The sequence below is a fragment of the Meles meles genome, chromosome 10 (assembly GCF_922984935.1).
Source record: "Meles meles chromosome 10, mMelMel3.1 paternal haplotype, whole genome shotgun sequence".
Lineage (NCBI taxonomy): Eukaryota > Metazoa > Chordata > Mammalia > Carnivora > Mustelidae > Meles > Meles meles.
This window is the reverse complement of record NC_060075.1, coordinates 70,033,850-70,060,962: the sequence shown is the minus strand read 5'-3', so window position 1 is coordinate 70,060,962 and position 27,113 is coordinate 70,033,850. Positions and strand designations below refer to the sequence as shown.

General features: G+C 41.9%; 1 protein-coding gene across 11 annotated transcripts in view; it reads left to right on the top strand.

The window, feature by feature from the left end:
- Positions 1 to 26,118, top strand: part of PPP1R9A (protein phosphatase 1 regulatory subunit 9A) — a 310,193-nt gene extending 284,075 nt beyond the window's left edge. For 4 of the 11 annotated variants that reach the window (XM_046020338.1, XM_046020337.1, XM_046020340.1 and 1 more), the window contains 7 exons: positions 3,468 to 3,555; positions 3,648 to 3,731; positions 14,000 to 14,198; positions 16,233 to 16,352; positions 17,160 to 17,183; positions 18,279 to 18,461; positions 19,834 to 26,118. In XM_046020338.1, coding sequence (XP_045876294.1) covers positions 3,468 to 3,555; positions 3,648 to 3,731; positions 14,000 to 14,198; positions 16,233 to 16,352; positions 17,160 to 17,183; positions 18,279 to 18,461; positions 19,834 to 20,043 — 908 coding nt within the window. In that variant the 3' untranslated portion in view covers positions 20,044 to 26,118. The remainder of the gene's footprint in view (positions 1 to 3,467; positions 3,556 to 3,647; positions 3,732 to 13,999; positions 14,199 to 16,232; positions 16,353 to 17,159; positions 17,184 to 18,278; positions 18,462 to 19,833) is intronic. The other 7 variants (XM_046020342.1, XM_046020339.1, XM_046020344.1 and 4 more) reach the window with 4 other exon arrangements.
- Positions 26,119 to 27,113: the final 995 nt, after the last annotated feature.

Genomic DNA, 27,113 nt, shown 5'->3' with positions numbered 1-27,113 from the left:
TTTGCAAAATCTTTATAGGATTTTTTTATTACTGACATAATTGCATTAGGTCCTTATACATTAGAAATAGAAAATTTTCATCATTGCTCAGAGGAGGGGCGAGGTTACATCCAGCTCTTAATTGGTAAATTAAGACTTGACAATTCGAGGGACCATCGAAGGACTTGGGGGGAGAGGGACGGCCAGGGAAGGCAGATAAGGCATGGAGGTGGCCTTAGCAGTGACAGGTACACATGAGATGGGTTGAAAGGAGTGGGGCTTCCCAGCCTGCCTGAAGTGAAGCGATTGTTTTATGCAGGTTAAATTGTTGCAATAAAATTGAATAGGAAGGTGAAGTCATTAGCTCTAGAATTTAAGTGCCTTGAATACCTCACCATATTACTAGGCAAACACAGATGTTTGAACAGAGGAATAAAAAGGAAAAAACAAACAAACAAACATGAGGTGTGGGGAAGGTGAATCAGGAGACACGGGGAGGGATGACCTGGAAGGAGGAGCAGTAGACATTGAGGGAAAGAGTGATGCAAGAGCCCGTGACACGTAAGCTGCCTGGATGTAGGGGAAGAAAGTGAGGAACTCCGAACTTGACGACAGGGCTTCTGACCTCAGGAAATGTGGCCCTGTCATTAGTAGACACTGGGAAGTCAGAGATAGAGGGCAAAGACAACTCATTTTTTTAAAGGCATTTTTTTTAAAAAAAGATTTTGTTTCTTTATTTGACAGAGGGAGAGAGAGAGAGCACAAGCAGGAGGGGAACAGCAGAGGGAAAGGGAGAAGCAGGCCCTGCACTGAGCAGAGCCCAACCAGGACCCTGGGATCGTGACCTGAGTCAGAGGCAGATGCTTAACCGACTAAGCCACCCAGCCACCCCTTAACTCATGTTTTTTAATGAAGAAGGTTGTGAGCTCAGGAGACAGGCTGGGCTAGGGGCAGATTTGGGAGTCCCCAGAGGAGGGGAAGAGGTCAAGAGTCTGGGGCCCAGGAGAGGAAGGATAGTTCAGTACAAGTAAAGGCCATCACACGTAGCCATGAGGAGACTGTTTACTGCTTTGAAACTGAAGGCCAGATTGCCAAAGCCTGGGGCCGCAGCACGGGACCTGGGGGTTCAGACTTCTGATTGCTCTTGAGGGTAGTGTTGGAGAGATTTCAGAAAGCCTAATGGAAATTTTGCATAAAGCTAAATAAATAAACAAAAACAAGTCAATTTTTTTTCTTTTCCTGAAATCATACCAGTCCAGTGTCGGTTTTTGTGCAGACTGGACATTCCAATGTACACTGTGGGCGGATTTGATTGCTTTAAAATAGAGAAGTGCATTATTCCTTAATCTTGCCTCTTCAGCCTTTTGAAAGCATTCATTTAAGTGTTCCTTGGAACACACTTTGGCAAATGTGCGAGATAATGATGTGAGGTTGCCTAGCAGCGGGCTCTGTAATGGGCAGAATCAGGCTTTTAGTCCCAAGATGTCCAAATAACTGCAACACTAAGAGGTTACAGAGCATTTCCATGTCCATTGTCTCATCTGGTCCTCTCACCACTCGTTAAAACATCGCCCCGCTACCTCCAATTCAGAAAATAATTAGGCAGTCTACTTTTAAACTTCGCACAGTCCTAGCCATTAGGAGTTGTTTTGGCATTGCTCTGGAGGAATCCAGCACTTTTTTTTCCCCCTTCAGCTTCTATGAAGGAAACTGAAATCCTGCCTTTTTTTTTTTTTTTTTTTTTAAATGTCCATTAGCAAAATCACCTCAGAAAGCGTTTGGGCCGTGTCTGTGGATTTTCTATATGTGTATGCCTACATCTGTGGCCATTTAATTCAGACACCCAACGTAATGATGCAAATATCCGTAATAAATATCTGAGGCTAGAAGTGGATTTTTGACGTGGACATATTTCTGACGCTGGTGTTCCATTATGTACATTCCAAGGGATTGATTGTTGTAATCCAAGTATCATTAACTGAAAATATGAAGGGCTCCATTGCTAAAGAATCTTTAGTTTGGAAACCTCCCATGCTGCTTCTTCAGAGCTTTGAACATAAACTCCTGAATAATAACTGTGTGCATAATTCATGTTGTGTGTGTGTGTTTAGAAATTTATCCTGAAATACAATTAGGAGCAAAATTAATTAGCAAGGTTAATTAAACACTTCTGTGGGAACACTGTTCTGTCTACATTCCATGCCAGAAAGTTGCTGGAATATTTTTATAATTTTATAAAGATAGAGACAGCCACCAACAGACAGTTAGGAAAGAGTAGTTTCACACACAAATATGCATTAAATTTAACACATCCTTTGTTAATCATCTCAGATCACTGGATATGCTGAACAACATCTTTTGCTAAATAGTTCCAGGTAGAGCCGTAGGAATTATCTCCTGTGTCCAAGGAGGAATAAGTGCCACCCGTGGAATCCAGCTCCTATGTTTGACATTGAACTCCATTCTCAAAGCCTCTCCTCTGATTGCTTTTTTGGCATCGTGTGGAGTGTTCCCATCCCCCAGCAGCTGCTGCCCTTGAGAGCCAGCATAACTCAAAGAGGCAAAGATCATTCAGCTCCAAACACCGAGGAAATTTTGGCATCTTCCACATGACAGGAGGCCAGCCAAGTTGTAGTCCAACCCAACCTCTGAGAGAAGCCTTTCAAAGATATAAATGTTTTATAGCTGAGCCCCAGCTTAAGAAGTCTCCCCATGCTCTACCTGTCCCAGGACTGGTCACAGGCCATTAGCTAAGGGAGAGACCAGAAGAGAAGGCTTTGACTCTTACTTTCTCCCCTAAATCTCCCAGACTCTGAGGGGTCTCTTTCTGTATTGGACTTGGGAGTTAAATAAGAAGTGGGCTGGGTTCCTGTCAGAAGGCACCAAAACCCAAAGGCAGGACAGGTGTGGAGGACAGAGTCTGGCATTTGAAGCAAAGAGTTGGAGCCAGAGAAGGAACAAAAGGAAAGTCGTGTCGGTCCCTGCTTTGAATGTAAAGAATTATTTAATAGTGTTTATTCTTGCTTATTTTGCTCATTCCAGTATATTTGAAGATAAAACTCTTTTTGATGAGTATTGGGCTTCTGTCCAGCAGGACCTCTCCTGGCTTAACTGAACGTGCCTCAGCATAGCTGTGTTTCCTGTGGCTTAAGAAAGGCATATATTGGGGCGCCTGGGTGGCTCAGTGGGTTAAAGCCTCTGCCTTTGGCTCAGGTCATGATCCCAGGGTCCTGGGATTGAGCCCCGCATCAGGCTCTCTGCTCAGCAGGGAGCCTACTTCCTCCTCTCTCCGCCTGCCTCTCTGCCTACTTGTGATCTCTGTCTGTCCAATGGATAAATAAAATCTTGAAAAGAAAAAGGCATACATTATTTTCTTTTACACTTTGGAATTGGGGCAAAGTCCTTAGATTCAGAAATGCACTGACTTTTGACTGATGACCTCAAAAAGAATAATAATTTGGTCTTTTTCACCTGTGTGTATATCCTAGATGGTGCCAAAGGTCCCAAATCACTAAGGGCATCCAGTTCATTGGTGGTGCAAGGAGGAAAAATTAAGCGCAAGTTCGTGGATTTGGGGTAAGCATTTTGTGATGTAAAAATCAAGCAAACAAACAAAAAGCTAAAAGAGGAAATGTGTTTCTCCTTTCTGACTTGTACTGTCCTTATAGGGCACCTTTGCGAAGGAGTTCCAACAAGGGAAAGAAATGGAAAGAGAAGGAGAAAGAAGCCACTAGGTTCTCTCCAGGTAGCAGGTACGGGTGGGTGATCTCAAATTTCTGGCCCCCCTCCTCGGTTAACCAAAATCAGCGGTCTGTGTCTGTGAGCTGAAGTGACGCACCTAGAGGTGAGAGGAAAGAGAAATTGCACAGTCACTGTATATTAGTCCTACCCCAGTTGTAGCCTACACTGGCGTTGGGTATACCCATTGGCTTAATTGCAGAATTATGGTCACGTGAACAGTTTCAAAAAATGTGTATCTAAATGCGGCATAAATAGATCTGTGTGATAGGTCAGTTGGTCGTATTTCAGGGTCTTTGCCTGGCTACCCCCAATACTAATGTCCTCTTTTCTGTGAAGTCTGAAAGGGTAATTTTACATTAAAGGACCTTGTTGGCTTTTAGGACTGTTCTGACCATATGTAGGAAGGACCATCATCTCTTGCTGGACTCAGCTGTTTGATCAATTTTCTTCAGGCCCTACCAACTATTCTCACTGTTCAAGAAAGACTTCCTTATTAAATAGGGAGCTTTGTACTGCCTGTTGTCAAGGCTTCCCAACTGTATTCGGAGATTCCGTAATTTCAAGTTTAGATTTGTATCGGGAGGCAATAAAGCACGGAGCTTGACAGCCTGGGTTTGGATCAGAGCTCTCCCACTTATTACCTCTCCCATCTTGGAAAAGTTCTTTAACCTGTTTGCTGCCATTTCCTCATGTGAAGTAAGGATAAGTTACTTAACAGGATCTACCTAGTAACTTTAGTGTGAGGATTAAGTATGTTTTCCTGCAAAGCACGTCAAATGGCACCTAGCACGTAGGAGGTATTTAAAAATAATAATGAAGATATGGTTTGCTGTCATTATTACTTGCAAGTTACAGAGCAGATTTATAGATACCACTTTAGTCCATTCTTGTAGGAAGGTCGGGAGGGCCGAGAATAACACCATACTTTATGAAGAACCTCACCTTCATAGAATGTAATTGATTTGCCCACGATTATGCTGCAGGCAGTTGACATGACAGGGCTTGTGCCTCCTGTCCGGACGGATATCTTTCCGACACAACACCTCCTCTTGTTTATGCCTCAAATGATGCAGAAATCTCTTTACGAAATTTGGGAATCATCTTAACAGCAGTAGACAAAGGAAGAAACAGAACGCTAACAACGAAAGGTCGTCAGATCAGTTGGGGACCACGGATCCATTTTATAGGTGGTCCACTGCTGTTTCTTTTTCTCCTTTTTCTTTGTTCTGGCATACCACTTGGTGAGAAACTGTACCTTCTTCCTGGGATTATAGGAGAGTGGGGTAAGGAATGAGAAGAGGGAATTCCCAAATTAATTGTGTGAGTCTGTTGTGGTGGTGGTTTAATCCTATACTACAGAGAAAGGGTAAAAAGCTCTGTTTATATTGAGGGCACCAGTCTTGGGAGAAATAAGTCCATGATCCGACTCAAAAGCAATTTAACTTTGTGTGGTTTTGAAGTGAGAAATAGAAAACAGTCTGCTGTGTTCCTTAAAATTAAGAATAGGAAATGATCAAGGATACTCAGGATAAAATACAATAAAAAGTGGAACTGTTTCAGGGAGAGAGAGATGCCCAGATGCACAACGGGAGAGGAGCCGGGACAGTTCTGTAGTAAACACCACCTTCCTTTCGGTCCCTGCACTTCTGAGACAGTCACTTCCCCGATTCTTGAAGCTCCGTGGGGAAAGGGATGGGAGCGAAGCATCCAGCTCTGTGGAGAAGGCTTGACTGGCTTTCATCATAGTAGCCAGAGGGGTATCACCTCCCTCTACAGATTCCAGGTCAAAAGCAAGCAAATCTTGATTCTTTTGGTCAGTGCACACCTTACTCGAGGCCAACCCCAGGGAGTCACTACCAGGAATTCCAGCTTTGGAACCAGCAGCCACACGGCTCCATATTTTTAAAATACTAACCCTGGAGTCTTTCTGCTTCACTGGTCACAAGTATTTATACATGTACCAGCGCTACAAAATAGTTGTCAATTGGAATCATAATTTTTATAATTGTCTGTAATTACAGTAGAATTTTGACAGGCCTGACAGGAATTCATATAATTGAAATAACAGAAGAACAAGGGAAAAAGAGGGAGGACTTTTTCTGTTTCACAAAATGATTTTTTGAGCTATCACAGTAGTTGGTTAACACTAATCAAATCTAATGACAGTCTCTGTTCTTCTGTATAGATTGACAGTGGGCCCAGAACCTTTTAAAACAGAAGTCAGAAAACAGAGTTACTACCCAGTAGTAACACAGGGCCCCCAAAGGTGGGTGCGTGACAAGCAACATCCGTGTCAGGGTCCCGCTTGCAGTTGTGGAAGACTGGGAATAAACTCATCACCTCTGTGAGACTTTCTCAGAGAAGAGAGGGTATGATTCACGGATTGAGTTAGTAATCTTATCTCTTGGCTTTTCATTATTAGGCTGTAAAAATCAGATGAGGTCATTCAATCAGTGAGAGCCTGAGGCTGCAGGACTTGAGAGGCAAGAGGAGAGGTTTGCCAAATTCAGTCTTGCTTTTAGTTTTTTCCTTCCTCAAGAGTTAAGAGTTTATTGTATTCCTTGTGGAGACCTAATGACTCAAATGCATGACATGAAACAAATAGATGAGGTTCAGTAATTATAATAATAAATAAAACCCTATAAAAAATATGGCTCGGTCCTAGCCTTTTCAAATATGTGCTCAGTGAACGCTCTGATTTAAACAGGCAGGATAGCAGGTCACAAAAGCAGGAAAGAGTGAGTGAGTTAGTTGTCAGAGCTTGTTGACACCAAAGAGTAAAATAAAATATCCTCATTTTAGAGCAAGTTGCCCCTGATGCCAGTGGAGCACCTACCTTGGAGCTCTGCGGGAGAGGCTCCTGGTTGAGTGGCTGAATGCAAAAGTGTGTGAACGGTTATGTGTATCTCGGAACAAGGCTAGACAGTGGTGTGTGGGAAGAAGACAGGAAGGGAGATGGCACTCCTCTGGAGGTGAGTATGCATTCCCCTTAAAAGTGTGAACTGTGGGGAAAATACACTGTGCCAGAATCCAAGTATTCATCCTGACTTTGCCATAGGTAAAGCTCTGAATTTCTTGGACCTTGGTTTCCCACCAAAAAGTAATTAGATGGATTAAAACTACATGGTCTCTAACTCCCCATCTCTGTCTGTATTATCCAGTATGGTAGCCGTATGAGATGTAGCCATTCATTGAGCACCAGAAATGTAGCTAGTCTGTATTGAGATGTGGTATAGGAGAAAATGCATGCAGGATTTCAAAGACTTAGTATGAAAAAAAAGAATATGAAATAGCTTATTAAAAATTTTATAATACTGATTACATGTTGAAATAATAATACCTTGAATATTTTGAGTTAAATAAAATATAAATTAATTTTACCTCTTTTTTATGTGGTTACCAGAAAATTATAATTTACATATATAGTTAATAAGATTTTATTTATTTATTTGACAGACAGATCATAAGTAAGCAGAAAGGCAGGCAGAGAGAAAGAGAAGGGGAAGCAGGCTCCCTGCTGAGCAGAGAACCCAATGTGGGGCTTGATCCCAGGACCCTGAGATTATGACCTGAGCCGAAGACAGAGGCTTAGCCCACTGAGCCACCCGGGCACCCCGATCCCTTTGATTCTATGAAAAACATCCTCTTTTGAGGATCTATAAATTCTGTTGATCTCTAAATTGGCATTTTCATGTTTGTTATTTTGTTTTTACTTTTTTATTGAATTATAATTAATATAGACTATTACATTAGTTTCAGGCATACAACATAGTGATTCAATAATTTCTATGTTACTCAGTGCTCATCACGATACATGTACTCTTGTTTATCTATTCTTTTTAAAATCTATATCTACTTCTCTGTGTTCCCAATATAATCTGTTTATACACAGAGATACAAGAGATATAACAATGTAAATTATTGTGACGGCAAATTGGGTAAGGCAAAAAAAAAAGATAAAACAGAAAGTAACATTGGTACTTAAAATAGAACATCTTCAACAATACCGTCCTGTGTGCCAGAAGAGAAAAGCACCGCACCTCTGCCTAAACTTGACCCACAAAGAGGAGCCAAATTTCTTTAAAATCAAATGATTTTAAAAACAGGAAACAAAATGCAGTTGTAAATGGCCAGAGGAGAATGGTGAAATGATTTCATCCTGGCAAGTTTCAAAGCGAGAGTTTAAGGCCTGAGCTATGACAGTGAAAACTTAGTGAAGCCCCTACAGAGCGGGTAACTTTGACAACATCGCTTCTGCGGGTTCGCCCCTTCACGCGATGGTTTTTCATGCCCAAAGATGGCTTTCCTTAAAAAGAGGGATATTTGGGTTGTAAATTTAAAGTAATTTATTAAAGTCTCCAGTTTTAAAACCTACCTTTTTTTTTTTTGAGTTTCAGTTCATCTTACAGATCTTGTTGTTTCATTTTATACATCTAGTACAGTTGTATAAAAAGAAAAGCAGTCACTTTTATTAGGGACCCTTGAATAATGTTAGCTTAGCCTCAGTAGAGCAGACCTGTTCCCCCTGTAGTTGTCGATCCTGTTGTTAGAGAACTACACTTATAAATTTAACCTACTCAATTTTCTTTTTAAGTACGTCCGAGTGCTTGAAAGCTGACAAACTCTGACATTCCTAACAACATCAACACTCTTCCACTTGGAAAAAACTCTCGAAAATCTAGTAAATTAAAATGGTAACATAGTGACTATATAAACACCCAGAGCTCTTATCACTTTGGTTATTTTTCATCTTAACCAATTAAATATATTAAAATAGAATCCATAGACAAACTTCTCTCTCAGATTCCTAATAATACAGATTTTCTTAACTCCTAAGCAATATATTTATTATTCCTAAACCTAATGTTTTTGTTTTGAAATATCAAATTTTTATTTGATTTTATTTGAAATATCAAATATTTATTTTATAATCATCTTGCTGTTTCATTTTAAACCTTCCCAGGATGGGGAGGACTCATTAAGGGAACAATTTCTCCATCTCATATGAATGTAGAGGGGGCAAAAAAGACCTTTTTCCTTCTACCCTCTTGGGTTTTCCAGCTGGAGTCCTGTAAATTAGATTGGCAGAAGACAGATTAACAAGGGAAAAGCATACGAATTGATTTGATGTAAGTTTTGTGTGATGCAGGAGCCTTTATCAGGAAGTGAAGACCAAAGAAGTAGTTAAGCCTGAACACTGTAAGGCTAGGTTTGTTGAAGAGTGGGAAGTCTTGGAAAAAATGTTGAGAGGGCAAAAGGGTATGAACTAAGAGTAGTAAACAGTGGAAACTTAGCAAGACCTGTTCGTTCCCAAAACCACTGTTCCTTCAGATTCCTCTTGTGCCCTTCCATCTACAGAGATAAGGATGTTCTTTCCTCCAGGTGTAGGGAAGGCACCTCTCTCAGAAGATCTTATGATCTGCTTGGGGGGCAGTGGGGGAGGTCAGAGAACCCTTCGTACACCTGCCATTTCTCAAATTCCTTAAAATGTTTGCTTAAAATATTTGCTAGGCCAAGTTGCCATATTCTGTGGTAGCGTGTCCAGAACCCTGTCAGAAATTAAGGTTAAACACTACAGGGACCATCTCGGATGGGCTGTTGGTTATTAATGGGAGCTTTGGACCATAACTGAAGGTAGAAGCAGAATATGTCAGTGGTGGTTGGCCTGCACTGCAGATGGACGCCTGCTTGTCCTAGCTATGATCTGCCCTTAGAAGGGTCTGGCTTTACAACCACCATCTTCTTAGTGCATGTGAGAACCTTACAGAATTACTTCATCTGAGGTGAATAAACGGAAGTCTGCAGCCCTTCCTCTGATTGCACCTAACTTCCTTTAATTAACCTCCTTAACTACCTGCTTAAATTCTGTATTCTGCTTATACTTTTTCTGTTCTGGCAGTTCCTGAACTCCTAATTATATCTTGATGACATTCAGTTCTGTTCTGAATACCTCACACACCTTGTATTCGAAGTTAAGACAAATAAAAAAAAATTACTATGGAATGTTTACCTGAGCAACTTAATTTTGGGGTGCTGACCCCAGAAAGAACCGATGTCAAGATGTATGTAATTGGGTTAACTGCTCTGTGGAGTTGTTAATTATAAACCATTTGAATGCCAGGAAACAGTGATTATCCCCACCTCATCTTGCCCCCCGCCCAACAATTTAATATGACAGAGACTTAATTTGAAGCCATTCTTTTTCCCGGTTCCTAACAATAAAACAATCAGGGTTACATCAGTGATTTGTAATTCCATTTTCACCAAAAACAATAGTGAGATATTAGTGTACAAGTTTAAAAAAAAAAAAAAGATGAATTACAGAACACATACCTATTTTGATCCTCCGGAAGTTATTTTCAGATCCATTTCTACCAATCTTGATTTCTAAGAGCATTATTAAAGATCTCTATGGAACTTATGCACCCAGACCGTAACCTGCTCTCAGAGTCAAAAACTGCAATAGAGAGAAGGAGGGAAGGAAGGGAAGGGAAGAAAGCAGTAAGGAGAAAGGGAAGAATTTTATGGGTTTTTTTTTTTTTAAGATTTTATTTATTTATTTGACAGACACAGATCACAAGTAGGCAGAGAGGCAGGCAGAGAGAGGTGGAAGCAGTCTGGCTCCCTGCTGAGCAGAGAGCCCGATGCAGGCTCAATCCCAGGACCCTGGGATCATGACCTGAGCCGAAGGCAGAGGCTTTAACCCACTGAGCCACCCAGGCGCCCCAAATTTTACTTTATTCTTAACAGATTCCTCCATGAAATGGAAGAGACTATGAGAGATCAGTAATGGCATGATTGCTTCCAAGCTCTCTGTGCTCCTTTTGTAGGCCCAAGAGTTCAAGTTGTCCAAAAGGAAATTGGTATTTATTTTAGAAAGCGTGTCTGGTAAGCCGATGGATCTGTAATTATGAAGTAATGGAGAGTTTGCTTCTTTTAATGAATACACACACTAGGTCGAAGCAAATGGAAACACACTGGCCATTCAGGATAGTAGGAGACAGTTACCTCAGTTCATGGGGTTTTAGAGTCAAGGCTAAGATACCGCCTCAGCAGGGGCACAACCAGACCTCCTGGAGACATGGAAAATTCTCTTCCAAGGATTCCAGGACCTAGTGGTTTGCGGTTGTGAAGACACTGGTTATTTCCTTAGAAGTGGGCTTTCTTTGCTTTCTCCATGATAATTCTTCCAGTCCTTCCATCCTCTTGTATAGGAAAGCTGGAGAAGAAAGCCTCCGAATGTCCCCTAAAGCTGAGCTTCCATGCCGTCACTCGTCACACTCACACTGTGGCCTCTGGTCCTGTGTTCAGTGCTGGGTGTACAAGACTTAATGGAATTACTAGTCTTGAATATTCTCCTGGCAAGAGGCTCTTACAAAAGAGTTTAATTATATGTGGTCTTGAGCTTCTGTTTGAAATGTTCCATGGTCAGAATTTGAATCCAAAGTCCTTTTCAAGTTAGGCATTAGGATGACAGTACGTGGGCAACAATATTCTTATTTCCTGTCTAATTAAAAAAAATAATAGGGATGGTGGTGATTGTCGCAAAAACGTTGTTACAAAGTTCACTTGGGAGCAGGACAAGAGAGTCATGCTGTCATTAATTATGGCCTGTTTACAAACTTTAAAACAATATCCATATATTTAGGCACTACTGTACCTTTTTGAATCATGGATGGAACTCTTAAAAAAAAAACTCCCATGCTCCTTTGAGTAGCTGATTCAGAAATGTATAACCAAAGGGGGAAATAATCTTAGGTCCAGTTTATCTCAAGCATGTCCAGTTAGAAGACTGTGGGACTACAGAAAAAATATTTTTATGGATTTGCACAGTTAGAGCTTTACTGAGTATTTTTACTGGACTGGGGAACCTGAGCTTAAATTAAGTCAAGCCTTAGAAGCTAAAGTATGACTAGAAAGATAGGGAGAACTGTGGAGATTTACCTCCCATGAGGTGTGTGGTTTCATATTCAAGGAGTGGGCTGGGGCGGGGGGATGAGATCCAGCTTCGTGGAGACATTCCCAGACTTGTTAGGCTGGAGACGCTGGTCTTATCTTCCCCTAAGACATGTATTACTTTCTGACGGGCAAGTACCGAAGATCCTTCCTTCGTTGAATTTGTTTACATGAAGGAGATAAGATGTCTGTCCCTTTCCCAGAAGGGAGGTGGGGACAGCACTGCCGTCCCTATCCTATCTTATCATCCAGATGGGGATTTTTTTAGATTCCTCACCAACAACGTAGACCAAGTATAGGATGACAGCTGGCTTTCATTCTGTCATTCTGGAGAGAAGAAAGTAGGGCATGGGGACCCAGTGCAATAATTTTCTATAAGTAGTCACCTCTTCTCCAGAAACCTCATATTTGCATTCAGGAAAATAGAAATAAATGTAGATACTAAAACCTTCAAGAGTCAACTCAGACATGTGTTAACATACAGATTCCAGGCAAACTTCTCCCTTTCTGTCTCCCAGATTCTAATTCAGTAAGTCTAGGTACCCAAGAATTTGTATCTGAGCTGCTGCCCCAGGTTATTCCTGTCAGGCTTGTTTGGGAAACACCACACTGGTCCACAAGCCAGGAATAGAAAACGCTTCTTCCAGAAGACCGGTCTGCCTCTGCTGCCATAGTTTCTTAAGTTGGGTTATTGTACCCCCTCCCTACCCCATCTTTTAACAGCAAGTGAGTAGACTTCGGGATACAGAATTTTTTTGGTTTAAACTTTAGGATGAGACTGAAGGTTGACACTTCTCTCATTGGGCTTTCTCCTTTATCCTTACAGTCCCCTTTGTTGTTTTGTTTTGTTTTTTAAGGAATTCGCCGTTATAATCATCAGATATTCTGGAGTCTCTAAGTGAGCAATCATGATAGTCACCCAGCGTATGATCTCAGTGTTCTACCAAAACTTCACTGGCATCTCCGTTCTCTGTAGTCACTGTTTTTATAATCTCTTTACCTTTGTACAACTAACAAGATGGTCTCACATTTATTGTCCCCTTTGAGTCTCACAATAACTTTGGAAAGAACAAGAACTATGGGGAGCTGTACTCTTTCTGTAAATTTGAAATATATGTTGAAATATCTGAAGTAAAAACTATTTCAGAGTATTTGGAGTGAGGTGTGAGAAGACTGAAGTCCAGTACGCACATGGGTCATGCACTGTGTCAGTGTGGTATGGAGGCACTTTTCACTGAAAGGGAATCTCTGTTGTTGTGACATCAACACCCAACAAATAATAGGCATTGTGTCAAACTCATTTGGACAGATTGAGGGTTGACCTCTTCCCAGATGCACAGAAACTACCACCCATTCCTGCCTCAGGTCTTGCTAATTCCTTTTCTCTAACCAGAAGAAAAATACAAATACGCAAGTATACACAGTCGTAAAAGTATCCGTTTTCAAACTGTGTTTCTCAAATACCCTTGAATCCTTTAAATGTTAAACAATAACCTTAGACCTTTATACTTTCGCAGTTTCCCAGGTACTTTCACACGTATTCTCTCATTTAATTCTTAACAACCACATAGGAGCTACATAAAATATCCACCTTTTACAGAGGAGAAATGGAGGCTGAGAGAAGGCTCAAGGCCCCGTACTCAAGAGGTGACAGATCCTGGACCTCCAAATAGAGTGTTAAGACGTGCGGTCTCGTTTCCTCCTAAGGGGTGTGAGGGCGATCGGCTGTGACATCTGTCACTCCCTCGATGCCTGGGTCGATTCGGCTAATGTGGCTGGCTAGCACTCCAATTGTGATGAAAAACCAATAAGGCGTGTATTCTGCTTAAGCTTTCATAAGCCCTAAAATTTCCAAATTACTTAAATACATCTTCTAAAGTCCCAGACTCTTGGAAGCATGAGTTCAGAGAAGGCAAGGAAAGAATGCTGGCTGAGAGCTAATGTCACTGGCGGTGAGGCACTGCTAGGTCACCCAAATAAGGGGAATGACGTGATGGTTAACCTAATAGCAGTTCCAGAAAGACGCTGCCCCTGTGACTTCAGTTCATCCACATCCACTTAATAGAAACATTTTATAAGAATTCACTATGGCAATAGGATACGAAAATGTTGACCATTGTTCTAGAATCCATTTCAATGCAAAAAAGATAGCTACTAAGATTAATGTCCTCGCCAGAATTGCGAAATTATTCCTCTCCTATGTAGAACAATTTGTCAAACTGCTACTTTGAACTTTATTCAGAATCCCTTCAGGATTCTGTTCAACAAGTGTCCCACCTGCCCTTCCTTTGTCTGACATGCGCATTTTTCCCCCATAAAACAGGATCTTCAGAAGCAGGCTGGAACACTGGAAACCCAAGCCGGCCCCCACGCCTCAGGCCTCCACCCGCTCGCCGTGCATCCCTTTCTCGTGGTTTAATGAGAGCCGAAAAGGATCCTATTCCTTCAGGGACCTGCCTTCACCTACAAGTCCCCTTCAGCCTTCTCCTGAAACTCTAATTTCAGATAAAAAGGGGTCCAAGGTAGAAAACACATGGATTTAAAAAGCAAACAAGAAAATCCCAAATCCTTCCTCCTCTCCAGTCTTTGGAAAGGATTCTCAACTTGTGTGTTTGCTCTGGACCTGAGAAACCAATGTGATAACACTCCAGTAAACCATGCATGGTATTTCTTGTGTGGGGGAAAGGAAAGCCTCATTTAACCATCACCTTCCTTAATGCTGTTCCATTCTAGATTGTACGTTAATCTTTGATTTGCCTGTCTTTTCACATATTGCTATTAAATCTCAGTTTGACAGTTAAGCCATGCTGGGAAAGATGCATTTGAATCATGGAACAGTATGATAGATCTGTTTACCAAGCGTTCCACTTTCAATTACATTACCAGACTATTTTTACTGTGCTCTTCGAGATTTACTGGAAAACAAATAAATTTGGGACTGAATATGTGTTCAATATATCTAAGTGAAACTCTTTAAAACAAACCAGTGCTGACATAGCACCCTTACTTATCTCTTCTTTTTAAATCAAACTTCCACGTTGAAAAACTTATAATCTCATCACCAAAGTTCTCTAACTTGAGCAGAAATAGAAAATATAATTGCATGGGTGTTGTTTGTTTTTAAACGCATGATGGTTATTTCCAGCATGACGCTGCAAACCTTATCTAACATTTTATTGGAACACATACAGTGGCTAACTTTCACATGTTGTTTGGTCTCCTTTTATCTGTGTTCGCTTTTCTTTCTCAAGCAGAAACGTGTGATTAATGTGAATTTAACTCTTTTCTTGAGGTCGGCAGCTCACAAGGTCTTGACAGGGCTGTGGGTTGTGTGTCTGTTGACATATCAAATAGTAATGTGTTGTGTTCAATGCTCTCCTGCTTACATGTTCTCCTAGCCTAGCTCCGTGAGCTCGGATTTAGTCTCTATGTCGGAAGTTTGAGCAAAACTTGGGGTTGGTTTGGAACTGAATTCTGCAGCCTCTGGCATGGTAGTTATTTTTGACAACCGACAGAACCCAGTGGCCAGGGAGCTAATGGAAAACTAATGGGCCAGTTCCTAAGGAAGCAGAATATGGAACAAGATGGTGTTGGCCAAGGGCTTAGAGTTCCTCGGAAGCCAGTCATTCTAGAATTACTAGCTAAAGAAGTTTTGGCACTACTAGACCACTTGGATCTTGAAACATTTTTGGTATTGGAGCTAAGAAATCTAAATGTAGTTTGAATAATTCCACCATTAGCTTGTCCTGGAGGGACTCCAGATTTGGTTTAAAAAATATTTTCACAAGTGCAGCCATGTGGTCATTCTGAATTTACTTGACTTGAGTAGCCACTGAACATTTTGATGAAGTTTTGGGGAAGTTGTTTTTTTCTTTTCTTTTTTTTTTTTTTACACCCCCCCCCCCCCAACTCCACCGGCCCCAGGTGATTATTGGGAGAGTGTATCTGTTCTGCAGCCTCTTCGGAGCTCTGCAGGTGCTGTGGGAGAGTCGTATTTTAGCATGTAGCTACGAGTGTATTGTCAGACTCTGACCTCCCCCAGAACTCATCATCCTGAAGGTTATATCCAGGGGACGATCGGCCTTTTCTCACGGTATTTATCACGGCCAATGGCAAGCGATTCTTCCCAGGGGGTGCTCGAGCTACCTTTCTAATATGGATGGCCATCTGTTCCTAATAACTCAGGCTCTCCACACCATCTTGTATTTTTACTTGCACTGCTACTCATCGCGAGTAGGGTCAAAGAAGATAGGCTTATTAATGTTACTCCTCTGAGCAGTTGCAGAGGATAATGAAGGCTGTATCCTTGAAGAGGGATTGAAGAATGATTGCTCCAAAACACCTATCCTTATTCTGATGGAGAAAGCGCCCAGAATTCCCCATCAGTTGCAAAAGGCACGGTACCCTCCACCACCGCCGCTTGAAGGTCATCACCAAACCAAATGTGAATTTCTCCGAAGATGACTTAAAGAGAACCTGTGTAGGACTGGCAGATACACCTACTACTGGTTCTCTCACTGTGCCCACTTAACACTGAGCTTCATTTACTTCCACAGAATTTTACCTTCAACGATGACTTCAGTCCCAGCAGTACCAGTTCGGCAGACCTCAGTGGCCTGGGAGCAGAACCCAAAACACCGGGGCTCTCTCAGTCCTTAGCGCTGTCGTCAGATGAGGTACGCTCACGGCGCTCATGCAGACCCACCTTCTCAGATCATCCATTGTACCCGCCACCGATCCCCCGGGAAAACGTAGATTTTGCATGTAAATCATGGGGGCCATGTTTTCTTGTTTGATGTGAAATCTTCATGATTTCTCTTTCTCTCAACATGAAGGCAAAGTATTATTTCTGAGTCCCTTGAGCTTTCCAGGGACCTCCTCTGCATTACTCTGACTTCATTGAGAGGATTTTGAGCAAGGCGGTGGGTGTGGGAGGCTGGGCACCAGAGAGCAAGAATAGGGAGCAGCTCAGACCGTCCATTCCCTCTCTCCCTCACCCTCCAAACATCACCCTTACCCCCTACTCTACCCCCACCATCACCTCTACCCCAAGTTGAGCATCACCCCTGATTGACAACCACTGCAGTGGAGAGGGGAGAAAAACTGATTTAGAAGCCAGGGTCAAGTTAGCATTGCCAAGAATTCCCAGAAGATCATGTGTTTCCAGGGAAACAGGACATTACATGACTGATGGACTTAGTGTCCCAAGAGAGGAGGAGAGGACAGAAATGCCACTATGGAGGGCAGGGGGTGGGAGGAGGAGAGGCCGTGTAAATAAAGATACCATTGCTCCACATATTTGCTCAAAGTTACTTCTTTCTAACATGATTTTTGATTTATAAAACTTTTTGTCTCCTAAATTTTTCTGCCCGTCCTCTTGAGGCCTGGTGTGATTTTAATTTTAACTCTTTGTACTGTGTATGTTGTGTTTCCTAGTTCTATAACACTTTTCTTTTTGATTCCTTTGTTGCTCCCTCACTCAGAGCCTGGATATGATAGATGACGAGGTGAGCTATCAGTGGGCTGCGTGTGGTGGCTTCTGTGGTATTGTTTGAACCTCCTCTTCTCTCCGCAAAATGATTTGAAAACCTAAACAGTACAAGAACACTTGTGTCTGCCCTGGAGGGTTTCCGTGTGTGAAATCATTTTGCTCTCTGCCCTTGTCTCTCCCTAAGTTGAAGAGATGTTTCTGAGGCAGGAGGATCACCAGGTTCTACCTACAGAGTCCCTCGGTCGATCCCCCCATCACCACTACCTTGACACGGTCCATTCTGTTCCACCTCCTCTGCCTTCATCTCGGCTTACCCCATCCCCTCGTCAGTGTTCCCCGAGGTGACTCCTGTCTCTCCTCCCAGACCTGTCATCGCCTTCATCGCCTCTCAGCTTAGAGGTTCTAGGAACCAAGCTGCCCTCTGCTCTGTCCAAAGTGGTGCTGTGCCCTGGGCGGAGCCAGAGATTTGGAATGAACCACAGACCGTTGAGCTCTCCCGGTCCCCTGCTCCGTGCTCCGGGCTGAGCCGCACTTGACTCATTTATTAAAAGTGATTATGGACATTACCTGCCCTGCCTTCCTCACGGGTTTGCTTGCTGCTCAAATGAAACCCTGGCTGTGAAATTTCCCCTCACAATGCTTGAGGACTTAAGGCTTTCCTCTTCTGAGGGGAAGATATCTCAAGATTTCTATATGTATTTTTATAGACCTCTAATGTCTTCTCTGAGGCTACACGCAGAGTGATGCATTGCATATAGAAATGAATCAAATACTTGTTTTCCACATCTCATACTCCTTCCAAAATGTTCTAATGTAAAGGCTTGCAATATTGGAGTGTATTTTCCGGTAGCAAACATCCTATATTAATAATGCTGCTTTATCTGGGGGAATTTTTAAATTTCCAAATACCTAAAAAAACATATATAGGTGATAAGATAACTATGCATGTGTGATACACACACAACTATAACCATTAACTTATTATCCATTTGATGGTGTAAAGATAAATGTGGCTCTAGTAGGCAAGAAATTCCTTTTGATAGCATAATAGGCCGTGGCGAGCCGTAGCTTTTTGGTCCTTTAACAACCCTGCATAACATTCCTACCTCAGATCCTTGATGATGGACAGTCTCCCAAACACAGTCAGTGTCAGAGTCGGGCGGTCCATGAATGGAGCGTGCAGCAGGTTTCCCACTGGCTCATGAGCCTAAACCTGGAGCAGTATGTATCTGAATTCAGTGCCCAAAACGTCACTGGCGAGCAACTCCTGCAGTTGGATGGCAATAAACTTAAGGTAAAGAATTCTATCTCTGTGTGAGGTTACCAGGTGTCAGTTGTGTTGCTCATGGCACCTGAAATGTTTCCATGAGACAAGAATGGTCTGCCTATCTGAGAGGGAATTCTCATCAATGGTCGGCAAAAAGGACGTTGCATCATTTCTGAGCAGTAAACAAAGTTTCAAAAAGTCATCAGAGATGCCGAATCAAACAGGATGCTGCCAAGGGGGAGAGCTAGGGGCTCACTCCATTGCTTCTACCCAGACATGTGGTCCATGTATGAAGTCTGTTGACTTCCTGTGTGGTAGGAGTTGTAATAATGGCTGATGTGGACTCTTTCATCACATGAGAGTGAAGACCTAGATCCATGAATCTTTCCTTCTTTATTCATTTCTTCTCCACCCCTGCTCCTCCCTGCACACCTCTCCAAAAGTGGGACGATAGTCTCCTCAGAACTTTCTTCCCCGAGTATGTGCAGGCCATGTCTCCCCTGCTCCATCCCACTCTCATTTCACCTGTCCAGTCCATCCCTTTTAGAGACTGTGGGGGATGGGTGGGGACCCACCCCTGTGAAAAAAGGGCAAAAAGAGCTTACATTGGGCTCCCAACACCCAACCTCAGCCCCCTGTTGGGCTGAAGGGCAGATGAGTATCTCCTGACAGTCTTGAAAAGGTTAGAGATCAATCAATAGTCTGTGATTATGAAGGCCCCATTGACAAGGCTGTCCCTGTTGGGGAGATGGATGCATCCCGCTGTTGACTCTGAAGGTCAGGAAACATTTAGAGTACGCAACCAACTCCCCTTATTCTGAATTCCAAGCTCACTAAGCAACCTCCTCATTAACAGGAATCCTTTATAGGTCTGCCTACAGGGAGAGAATGGCTAGTCATGCTGACATGAACATTCCGGCCCCAAAGACATTTTTGGTCCTCGTTGTAAGTGACTGCATTGGCAAAAGAGAAGCCACTTCAGTTCTCCCTGCCCTTCTTGGGGCCCTCTATGGCAGCAGGTGCCCACTCCTAGCTTTTAAAAATATTGACAAGTTTAGCGATACTCTTACCTGTAAATGTCTATGGCCCAAAGGTTGGAGAAACAGAATTGTGCCCCCCCCTTTTTAAAATTCCTTCACCCATTAGTTACCAGTTTGGCAAGCATGTATTTAATGGGATTTAAGGTGTGCTGTGCTAGGCACTTTGAAGGGCAAATAAAGCTTATTAGCCCCTAAGTGTGGAGATTTTTGGCAAAAGTAAGCAGCTTTTTCTAGGTTTTTACCTCTTTGATTATGTTTAAATCAGTCCTTGAGTCTGAACACATTATGATATCAGCCTCTTCCTAAGCAGAGAGGTCACTGGTTCTCAAGTTCAGTTTGTTTATGTATTTCCTTCCTAGGCTCTGGGAATGACGTCATCCCAGGACCGAGCCGTGGTCAAAAAAAAACTCAAGGAAATGAAGGTATCTCTTGAGAAGGCTCGGAAGGCTCAAGAGAAGATGGAAAAACAAAGAGAAAAGCTGAGGAGGAAGGAGCAAGAGCAGATGCAGAGGAAGTCTAAAAAGACGGAAAAGATGACCGCGGCGTCAGACGGTGCTGGCGAGCAGTAACGCACACCCCCTCCCAGACAGCTCTCCCCTCTTCCCGCCCTGCTCTCCTCCCGGGGACGAAGGAACTGATGGCAGGGGTAATGTGCTCTAGGCCGAGTGGGGAACCGCGTGTGGCATACATGCATTTTCTGCAATAATAGAATACGCTTTTAATTTTCGCCTCCTGAAATAATCCCAAGCTACCTTTGTTTATTACCAAACCAAGGGTCTCGTTTGTGAAAGATGCAAAATAGCTGCGTTTCATTCTCTCTTCTCTTACTTACCACTCTCTTGTGTTGCGTTGGGTGGGTGGTGTCCCTGGGGGAATCGGTGTCACCCTGCCCAGGAAAAGCGTGGTGCATCTTGGAGCACCATGATTTTTCAGTCTGGGAATCCTGAAACTGAGCAGTGGCTCGTATCTGCGTGGCCGAGAGCCTGACTCTACCGTGAGATCGGGGCTCCGGAATCTGCTCCAGCGTGTGGGAAAGTCTCCCCCCCACCTCGTGTTTGTGTCTGGACAGTGAGACAACCCCACTGTAGAAACACGGGTGCCAGGCCGCATAATTATATCCGGTGGCAAAAAGCAAGCAAGCTCTTCTGTTTGCTGGGCATCCGAAAGAGAGAAAAGAATTCATGATTTGTTAACCCCAGAAGGAAGCAGAAGCCTTCAGAATGTGGAACCTCAGGATTCTGAGGGTAACATTTGTCCTCCAGATTGAGCCGAACAAAGAAAAAAATCAGAGGTTAACACAGCCCCAGGATATTGGGATCCATTGTTTACTTTGCTCCCACTGTGTGTTCAGTAGTCCAGCGACACAGACACACATAACATAGTTCCTTTATTCCCCAACAAATTGAAGGGGAAATTGATTTTTAAGGAAACCAGCATTTTCAGGTTTCCTCTCCTGGGGAACATTCTGGCTAGTCTTCAGCCTGACTGTGACACAATCAGGAACTTGTCACATATTTTCTACTTAAGATTTCCCAAGTGGGCTCAGTTAGTGTTTTAACAAATGTACTTTTAAGAAAAATAGAAATGCCGGTTAGAGAAAATTTAGATGTGAGTAACACTCAGCCAGAGAAGCAATTTTATTGAGCACACAGAATGTTCCCGTAAAGGAGAGCTGACAGATTTTATAGATGTTTCGAATGGTTTTTCTGAGCCGTTCTCTTTCATTCTTTAGAGATTTCCATGTTACAGGTAAAGTTTGTTCACAGGAGACAGTCTACCAGCGGAGACAGTTAATGCTGATTTTAAAGCCAGTATATGAAAGATTTCGGCATTTCATCCAACTAATTCAAGCAGAAGAGACTAGGGCAGAAGGAGGAGAAAATAAACTCATCTTGAGAAACTTCCAATGATCGGTTATTGTTTGTTGTTGTTGTTTTGCTTTTTATGCTCATGTTTCCGGTTCTGCATTGGCTGTAAAAATGAGGTCATCCACTTTCCAAGGAAAGGGACAAGTTGCAAAATAAGAGTTGAGGTCAGACAAATCTTCAGCTAGTATTTTACTTCTTTTTACTGCATGGTAGGGGGGTCTTTGTACCATACACTGGGCAGGTCGTATACACAGAGCTTGGGGAAGGCCTTTGAAGGTTCCAGGTAACAGATAATGTAAACAGATAATGTAAAGCCCATCTAGCACCAACTTGTATTTTGGACATTGTGACTTTTTTTTTTAATTTATATATATATATATATATATTATTTTTTCTTTGCTTGCCTGAATATCTGAAATCTGGAATTGGCTACACTAGAAACTTATAATCCTGTCTCTCCCTAAGGCCTGTTTCCTTTTTGGTGACAGAGTATTGTCTGTTCTACTTTGATCCTATTGTCCCTAGTACAGATCATTCATTCAATGCTCAGAAACATTGACATAAAGTAACATTGTGTTTTACAATGATCGGAGTCACTATGTATGTCTTTCTGACTATCTTCATTTGCTGTATGATAATGAAACTGCCATACTGGATACTCTATTAATATTTGAGATGTGTGGTGCTTTGCTATTTATTAATATCCTGAGAAACAAGGAACCACTATTCATGAACTACAAAATTCAGCAGATCTTTTCTAATACTAAAAGACTAAATTGGTCAAAATCTGGTAATACTAGTGCTTGCTATTGTAAATTTTTTGCCATTTTTGCTTATCTTCGGGGGAAAAAAGTGATCTGGATCACACTGGAAGTTTTGCTCTGTATTCATTTTAGGAATGGAAATAGATGATGATTATCTTAAGTGATGTTTACACTCCGGTAATATTTGAAAATGGATGTACATACTGGAAATGTCTATAAGTCTCAGTCTCTGCACATAATTTATGATCTCTATTATATCGTATTTCCTTAAATGTTTTAGAAGTATTGTTCTTGAACTTTATTTGTGCGCTTCCAATGTTTAGACCAATGACCAACTGAAAATATTATAAATCAAATCCTTCTTCCTCAAATCACGTAGTTTATAAGTATTTTGATTTTTAAGTTAAGTTACAGTGATTTTAGGTCTTAATGAGTTATTTTAATATTACTACTTAAAACTGCTGAAATTGTAAAAGGCACTTGATTTGACTGTCCAGCCAAGGATGACATGTAACTGACTGATCGAAGAGTATGAAAACAAAGTACAGGACCTCAGAACTTACGAGTATTTTGTTTTCATGTTATTTCTTTTCTTGACTCTAGTGCATGATGCCTAATTGAGGTTCCAGTGTCTTCAACAACTCCTACTCTAATGCTAGTGGTTTTTGGTGTCCCTACAGTTTAACATAGACTTGTTGCTTCATGAACTGTAAGAACTTTGCAGTTTTTTTATTTATCAGAAAATGAACAAAAAGGGAATATCTGGTTGCTATGAAATATATTCAGTGACAGCTCAGTATGACTCTAACAATAGCCAAACTGTTTTGGGGTATAGGTAATGCTTTGGGGGTTAGGGAATGTGTGGTGAGGTCAAGCTGTAGACAGGGAGCATGAATGTCCAGGACAGAGTTTTCCATTGAAGGACTTTAGTTTTTATAACAGATTACTTGATTTAAGACCATCTCCCTTAAAGTAACTCACAATCTATGTAATCTTTTTTTTTTTTTTTTTCGCCTGAATCCAAAGTGTACTTCTGAGTGCTTCATTAGGGCAGGAACCTAATTTTGCCCATTTGGGCACATTGATGAAGTCCACCATTAATTTCATGACAGTAAAACTGCCATTCTACAGTTTTCCTCCTTTAGTTGGGCTTGACATGGGTTTCCAGCCCTCAACATCACGGAAGTATTTTTAACCCACAGTGGTTCGTGACGGCAGTATGCTAGTGCTCATTCCAAACTTAGCTTTCAAGGGGCATGAAATGGGACCACCTACTCTGGGCTTCTTTGTTGTTGTTGCCAACAAAGTGCCAAGAGGACAGCAGAGGAACCCAGTTAACCCTTGCTGCTGCCTTTCATCCTGTGTCTCCCTGGCCCGAGATCATAAGCTGCCCCAGGCCTGAGCTACAAAAACAATCACAGGTTGTTGGATCTAGGACCTTAATTAACCTTTATGGTTTTTTGCTGAGGACAAAGAATTCTTGTCTAGGTTGTTTGTGTAATAGGATTAACATGTGCTTTAAAATTATATTTTAAAAGGTAAATAAAAAATTGCATTTATATGGATGTTCTAACTCATTTATAAATGTTAAAGATTATATAGAACGAGCTTCAAGAGAAGAAACCCAGTGTTTGAAGAGTCTAAAGGGAGAGGTCCCAACGATTCTAAAAGAACTGTTTATACTTTGGAGGTGTTGTAGCTCCTCATTATATTGACATAGTTAAGAATTACCAAATTCCATTTGAACAACTAAATTTTCTGTCCCAGTAGGGCCCTGGTGAGGGGCATTTCAATCTGGTGGATAGTGGTCACTACAGTTCACATCACCTACTTAATTCTAAGTCCTCAGTGCTTTCTGAAGGAAAGGTAAAATGGAAAAGAAAAGCCCAGGGTTTTTCAAAATAGCTTTTCAAATTTATCTTTAATCAAGGACCCACCCTTCTACTATTCTGAAGCTAAGCATTGAAGGATGAGGTCCAGAAATAAAATGTGCACATTTTCCACTAGAATTGTTTTCCTTCTGATAATGGGGAGTCAATTCTCAAAAGAAAGCCATGGTATAAGAAATATGAATGTGTTTCCGTGGCTCATTCCTGAAAAACAGCCTGGGTATGTAGGCAGATTTTTGTTTTTATATTTGTCTTAGGTATTTAAAGTCTCAGGAAATTTAGTCTTGGTCCAAAACACTGGGGGGAAAATCCTACTAGACAGTACACCAGTAGTATTTTAACAATTTACAGTAGCAGTGTAGACTTGATCCCACCAGGAAGCCAGAGGGCAAAGAGAAAGCTTACAGAATCTCCTTTCCCCTGGAAAATAAAAGGTTCAGGTTCTACCTTCGGGTAAGCAGAGGGTCTTTCAGTGCTTGTGTGCGAGCGTCTGTGTGGATGTGTCGAGGGAATGGTTCTGACTTGAAGCTCACGTACGTATGCGGTGTGGACCAGTCACAGTATGTGGCCTGCTTCTGGACCTATGGACTGGGGAAGGACGGAAACGGGATGATTTCCAGTCCTTGGCCCTACCCCAACCCCAAAACTGCTAGAGATTCGAGAATGAATAGGAGGTAATGCCTAAGAGAACCAGAGGCAACTTCTCGATAATGTGTGTGCTGCGTGTGTCGGTATACAGAACTACATATGTGTGAATATATTCCCACCTTACATACACACACATACTCCGCAATGACACTGCATAAAAAATATATATTGTATATGGAACTTGGTCATGTCAGTTAGGACCCCAAGCAGTAATCATAGCCTTATTGCCACTTCGCGTGCGTGTGTACATTGAATGACTCATAAGATTTTCAGAGATTTTTTTAATGTAAGTATTTCTACTAAATGCACTTATCCTTCTACATGTTTATATATTTTGGTAAAATTGATTTATTAGATACTTGGTATTTTAGTAAGATAAAGTTTCCTCAAATGTTTGGTTAATGCTTTGATGTCAAGATTGCACATTGCTGAGTCGAACCTCAGAAATTTATGCAGCTTTGGGCATTTTCAACTGCAGAACGCAGTTTCCTTGGCTAAAAATTGCACGTGTGTTCTTGTGCATTCGCTCGTGCTCCACAGCGACCTACTTGGTAGCTGTGATGCTTCAGTCACTACCTGCTGGCTCTCTGGTGGCCCTGTGGCCATCGCGTGATCATTTATTTACTTCTTCCATGGAGTGACAGCATGGTTAGGTCAGTGCCAAACAACGATGCGAGCGGCTGTGAGCGTGAGTATGTTGTTGGAAGGTGTCCACTTCTCTTCCTTTTAGCTGTTGTATCCACACACCCAGGTTTTCTTTGAAGGATTTAAATCTTTCACCCGTGAAAGAACAATTGGCCACGAAGTGGGAACTAATAGGCACTCCAGCTAGATCACACCTCCCAACAACATCAGATTTAGTTAGTGTTTTGTGAAACCCCTCAAATTATCTATCTTCATCTATATATGTTTTCCTTAATATAATTTATGGTCGCCCCTACTGCTTCTGTACTAGCTTCTGTGTTTTTTAATGGTGTTGTGATTAAACCACAAGCACGCCTGCTACGTATCACTAACAAACCCGGCCAGCTGGAAAAAGAAACGAGAGAATGAATTCTGTTCCATCTTAAGAAGTTGATTTATTTTCACTTTTCTTTATGTATCACTAAAGGAAAAGAGTTGTTTGAAAAACCTTTTAAGTCCAATAAGTATGGATAGCATGTTATCTGAAACTTTTAATTTGTACATTTCGGTGTCTGATCATTTGCATGGAAGAGACAATAGTGCCGCGTCTGAACTGTTCTCTTGTGCTTGGTTAGTATGTACTTCTCTAGATTGTTCCGTTTCAAGTGACATTTCTTACTCTTTGGTTTTCAGAGGCATTTGAATCAAACTATCACAGTGGTCCTCTGTTTTCTGACCAACCTAAAAACACCTGTGATTCAATTTAATTTGTCCGTGTAAATAAATTTCTTGCCAATGAGTATTATTGTTGTTAGACAACGAATGCAATAAAAAGAGAAATACATGTCGGAGTAGGCTGGTTTTTGGTTTGGGTTTTTTACCCCGCTTCCATTTTCACCTTCAATTAAAACAAGCCTTGACTGGGTAGACCTGTATTAACTGCCAAAATGCATCTATCAAGCAAGAGCAGAGTGCACGTTTTCCAGGGAAGTGAAACTAAAAATGAGTTTTAGCCCCAGCAAAGTGTAAATTGGCAGCTAGCATTACATATGAAAGCACAGTTAGGGAACTGGGCATAAAGTAGAAGGTGTTCCACTAGAAGCTTCCTCACCCGCCTTCCGGTTCCAGTACCTGTCAGCCCGGCCAGGCTCTGTGACAAACACAGTCAACAGCAGGCCTCGCACAGCACAGGGCGAGCTCAGGGCAGGCCGGCCCACGGGATGGGGTTCTTGGTGGCAATTTTATTTCTAAAACCTTCGATGTTCTGAAGACTTGAATACAGCAAATAAGGGATATCAGTTTCTCTCCCTCTCTCTCTCTGTCTCTGTCTCTCTCACACACACACGAGCCATAATTGATCTGTGACTAAACCTTCACCAAAAAATAAATGAAATAAGCTGGTTTTTCTCTTCCTCCGAGTGTGTTATGAAATCCCTTGCTGAGGGGAAGGGTGTATCCCTTTTTGACTGGCCGTAAGCATATGCCATGTCAAACCGAATAGCTTGCCTGCTTTTTCTGTTGGGTGGGTTGGGGGCGGAATTTGCTTATTCTGTCAAGAACAAGAGGGAACAGAATATAGTTATTTCATTGATGAGATCAAACAACTCTTTTTAAAGGAAACATGGGGGCTTTTTCAACATAAGCCCAACAGCCATCGATAGTTTCAAGACAGTATTTGAGAAAATCCAACTTCAAGAGCTGTGAACAGCGTCACTGAGTAGCTGAGTGCTCCTGGGGCATATGATAGTATGCTCCCTGAAATGGTGACTAAAACAACTCTAATCTGATATGAGGAAAGTGTTTTTCGATCCAAACAAGATGTTCCCATTTACTACTTTAAGTTAGT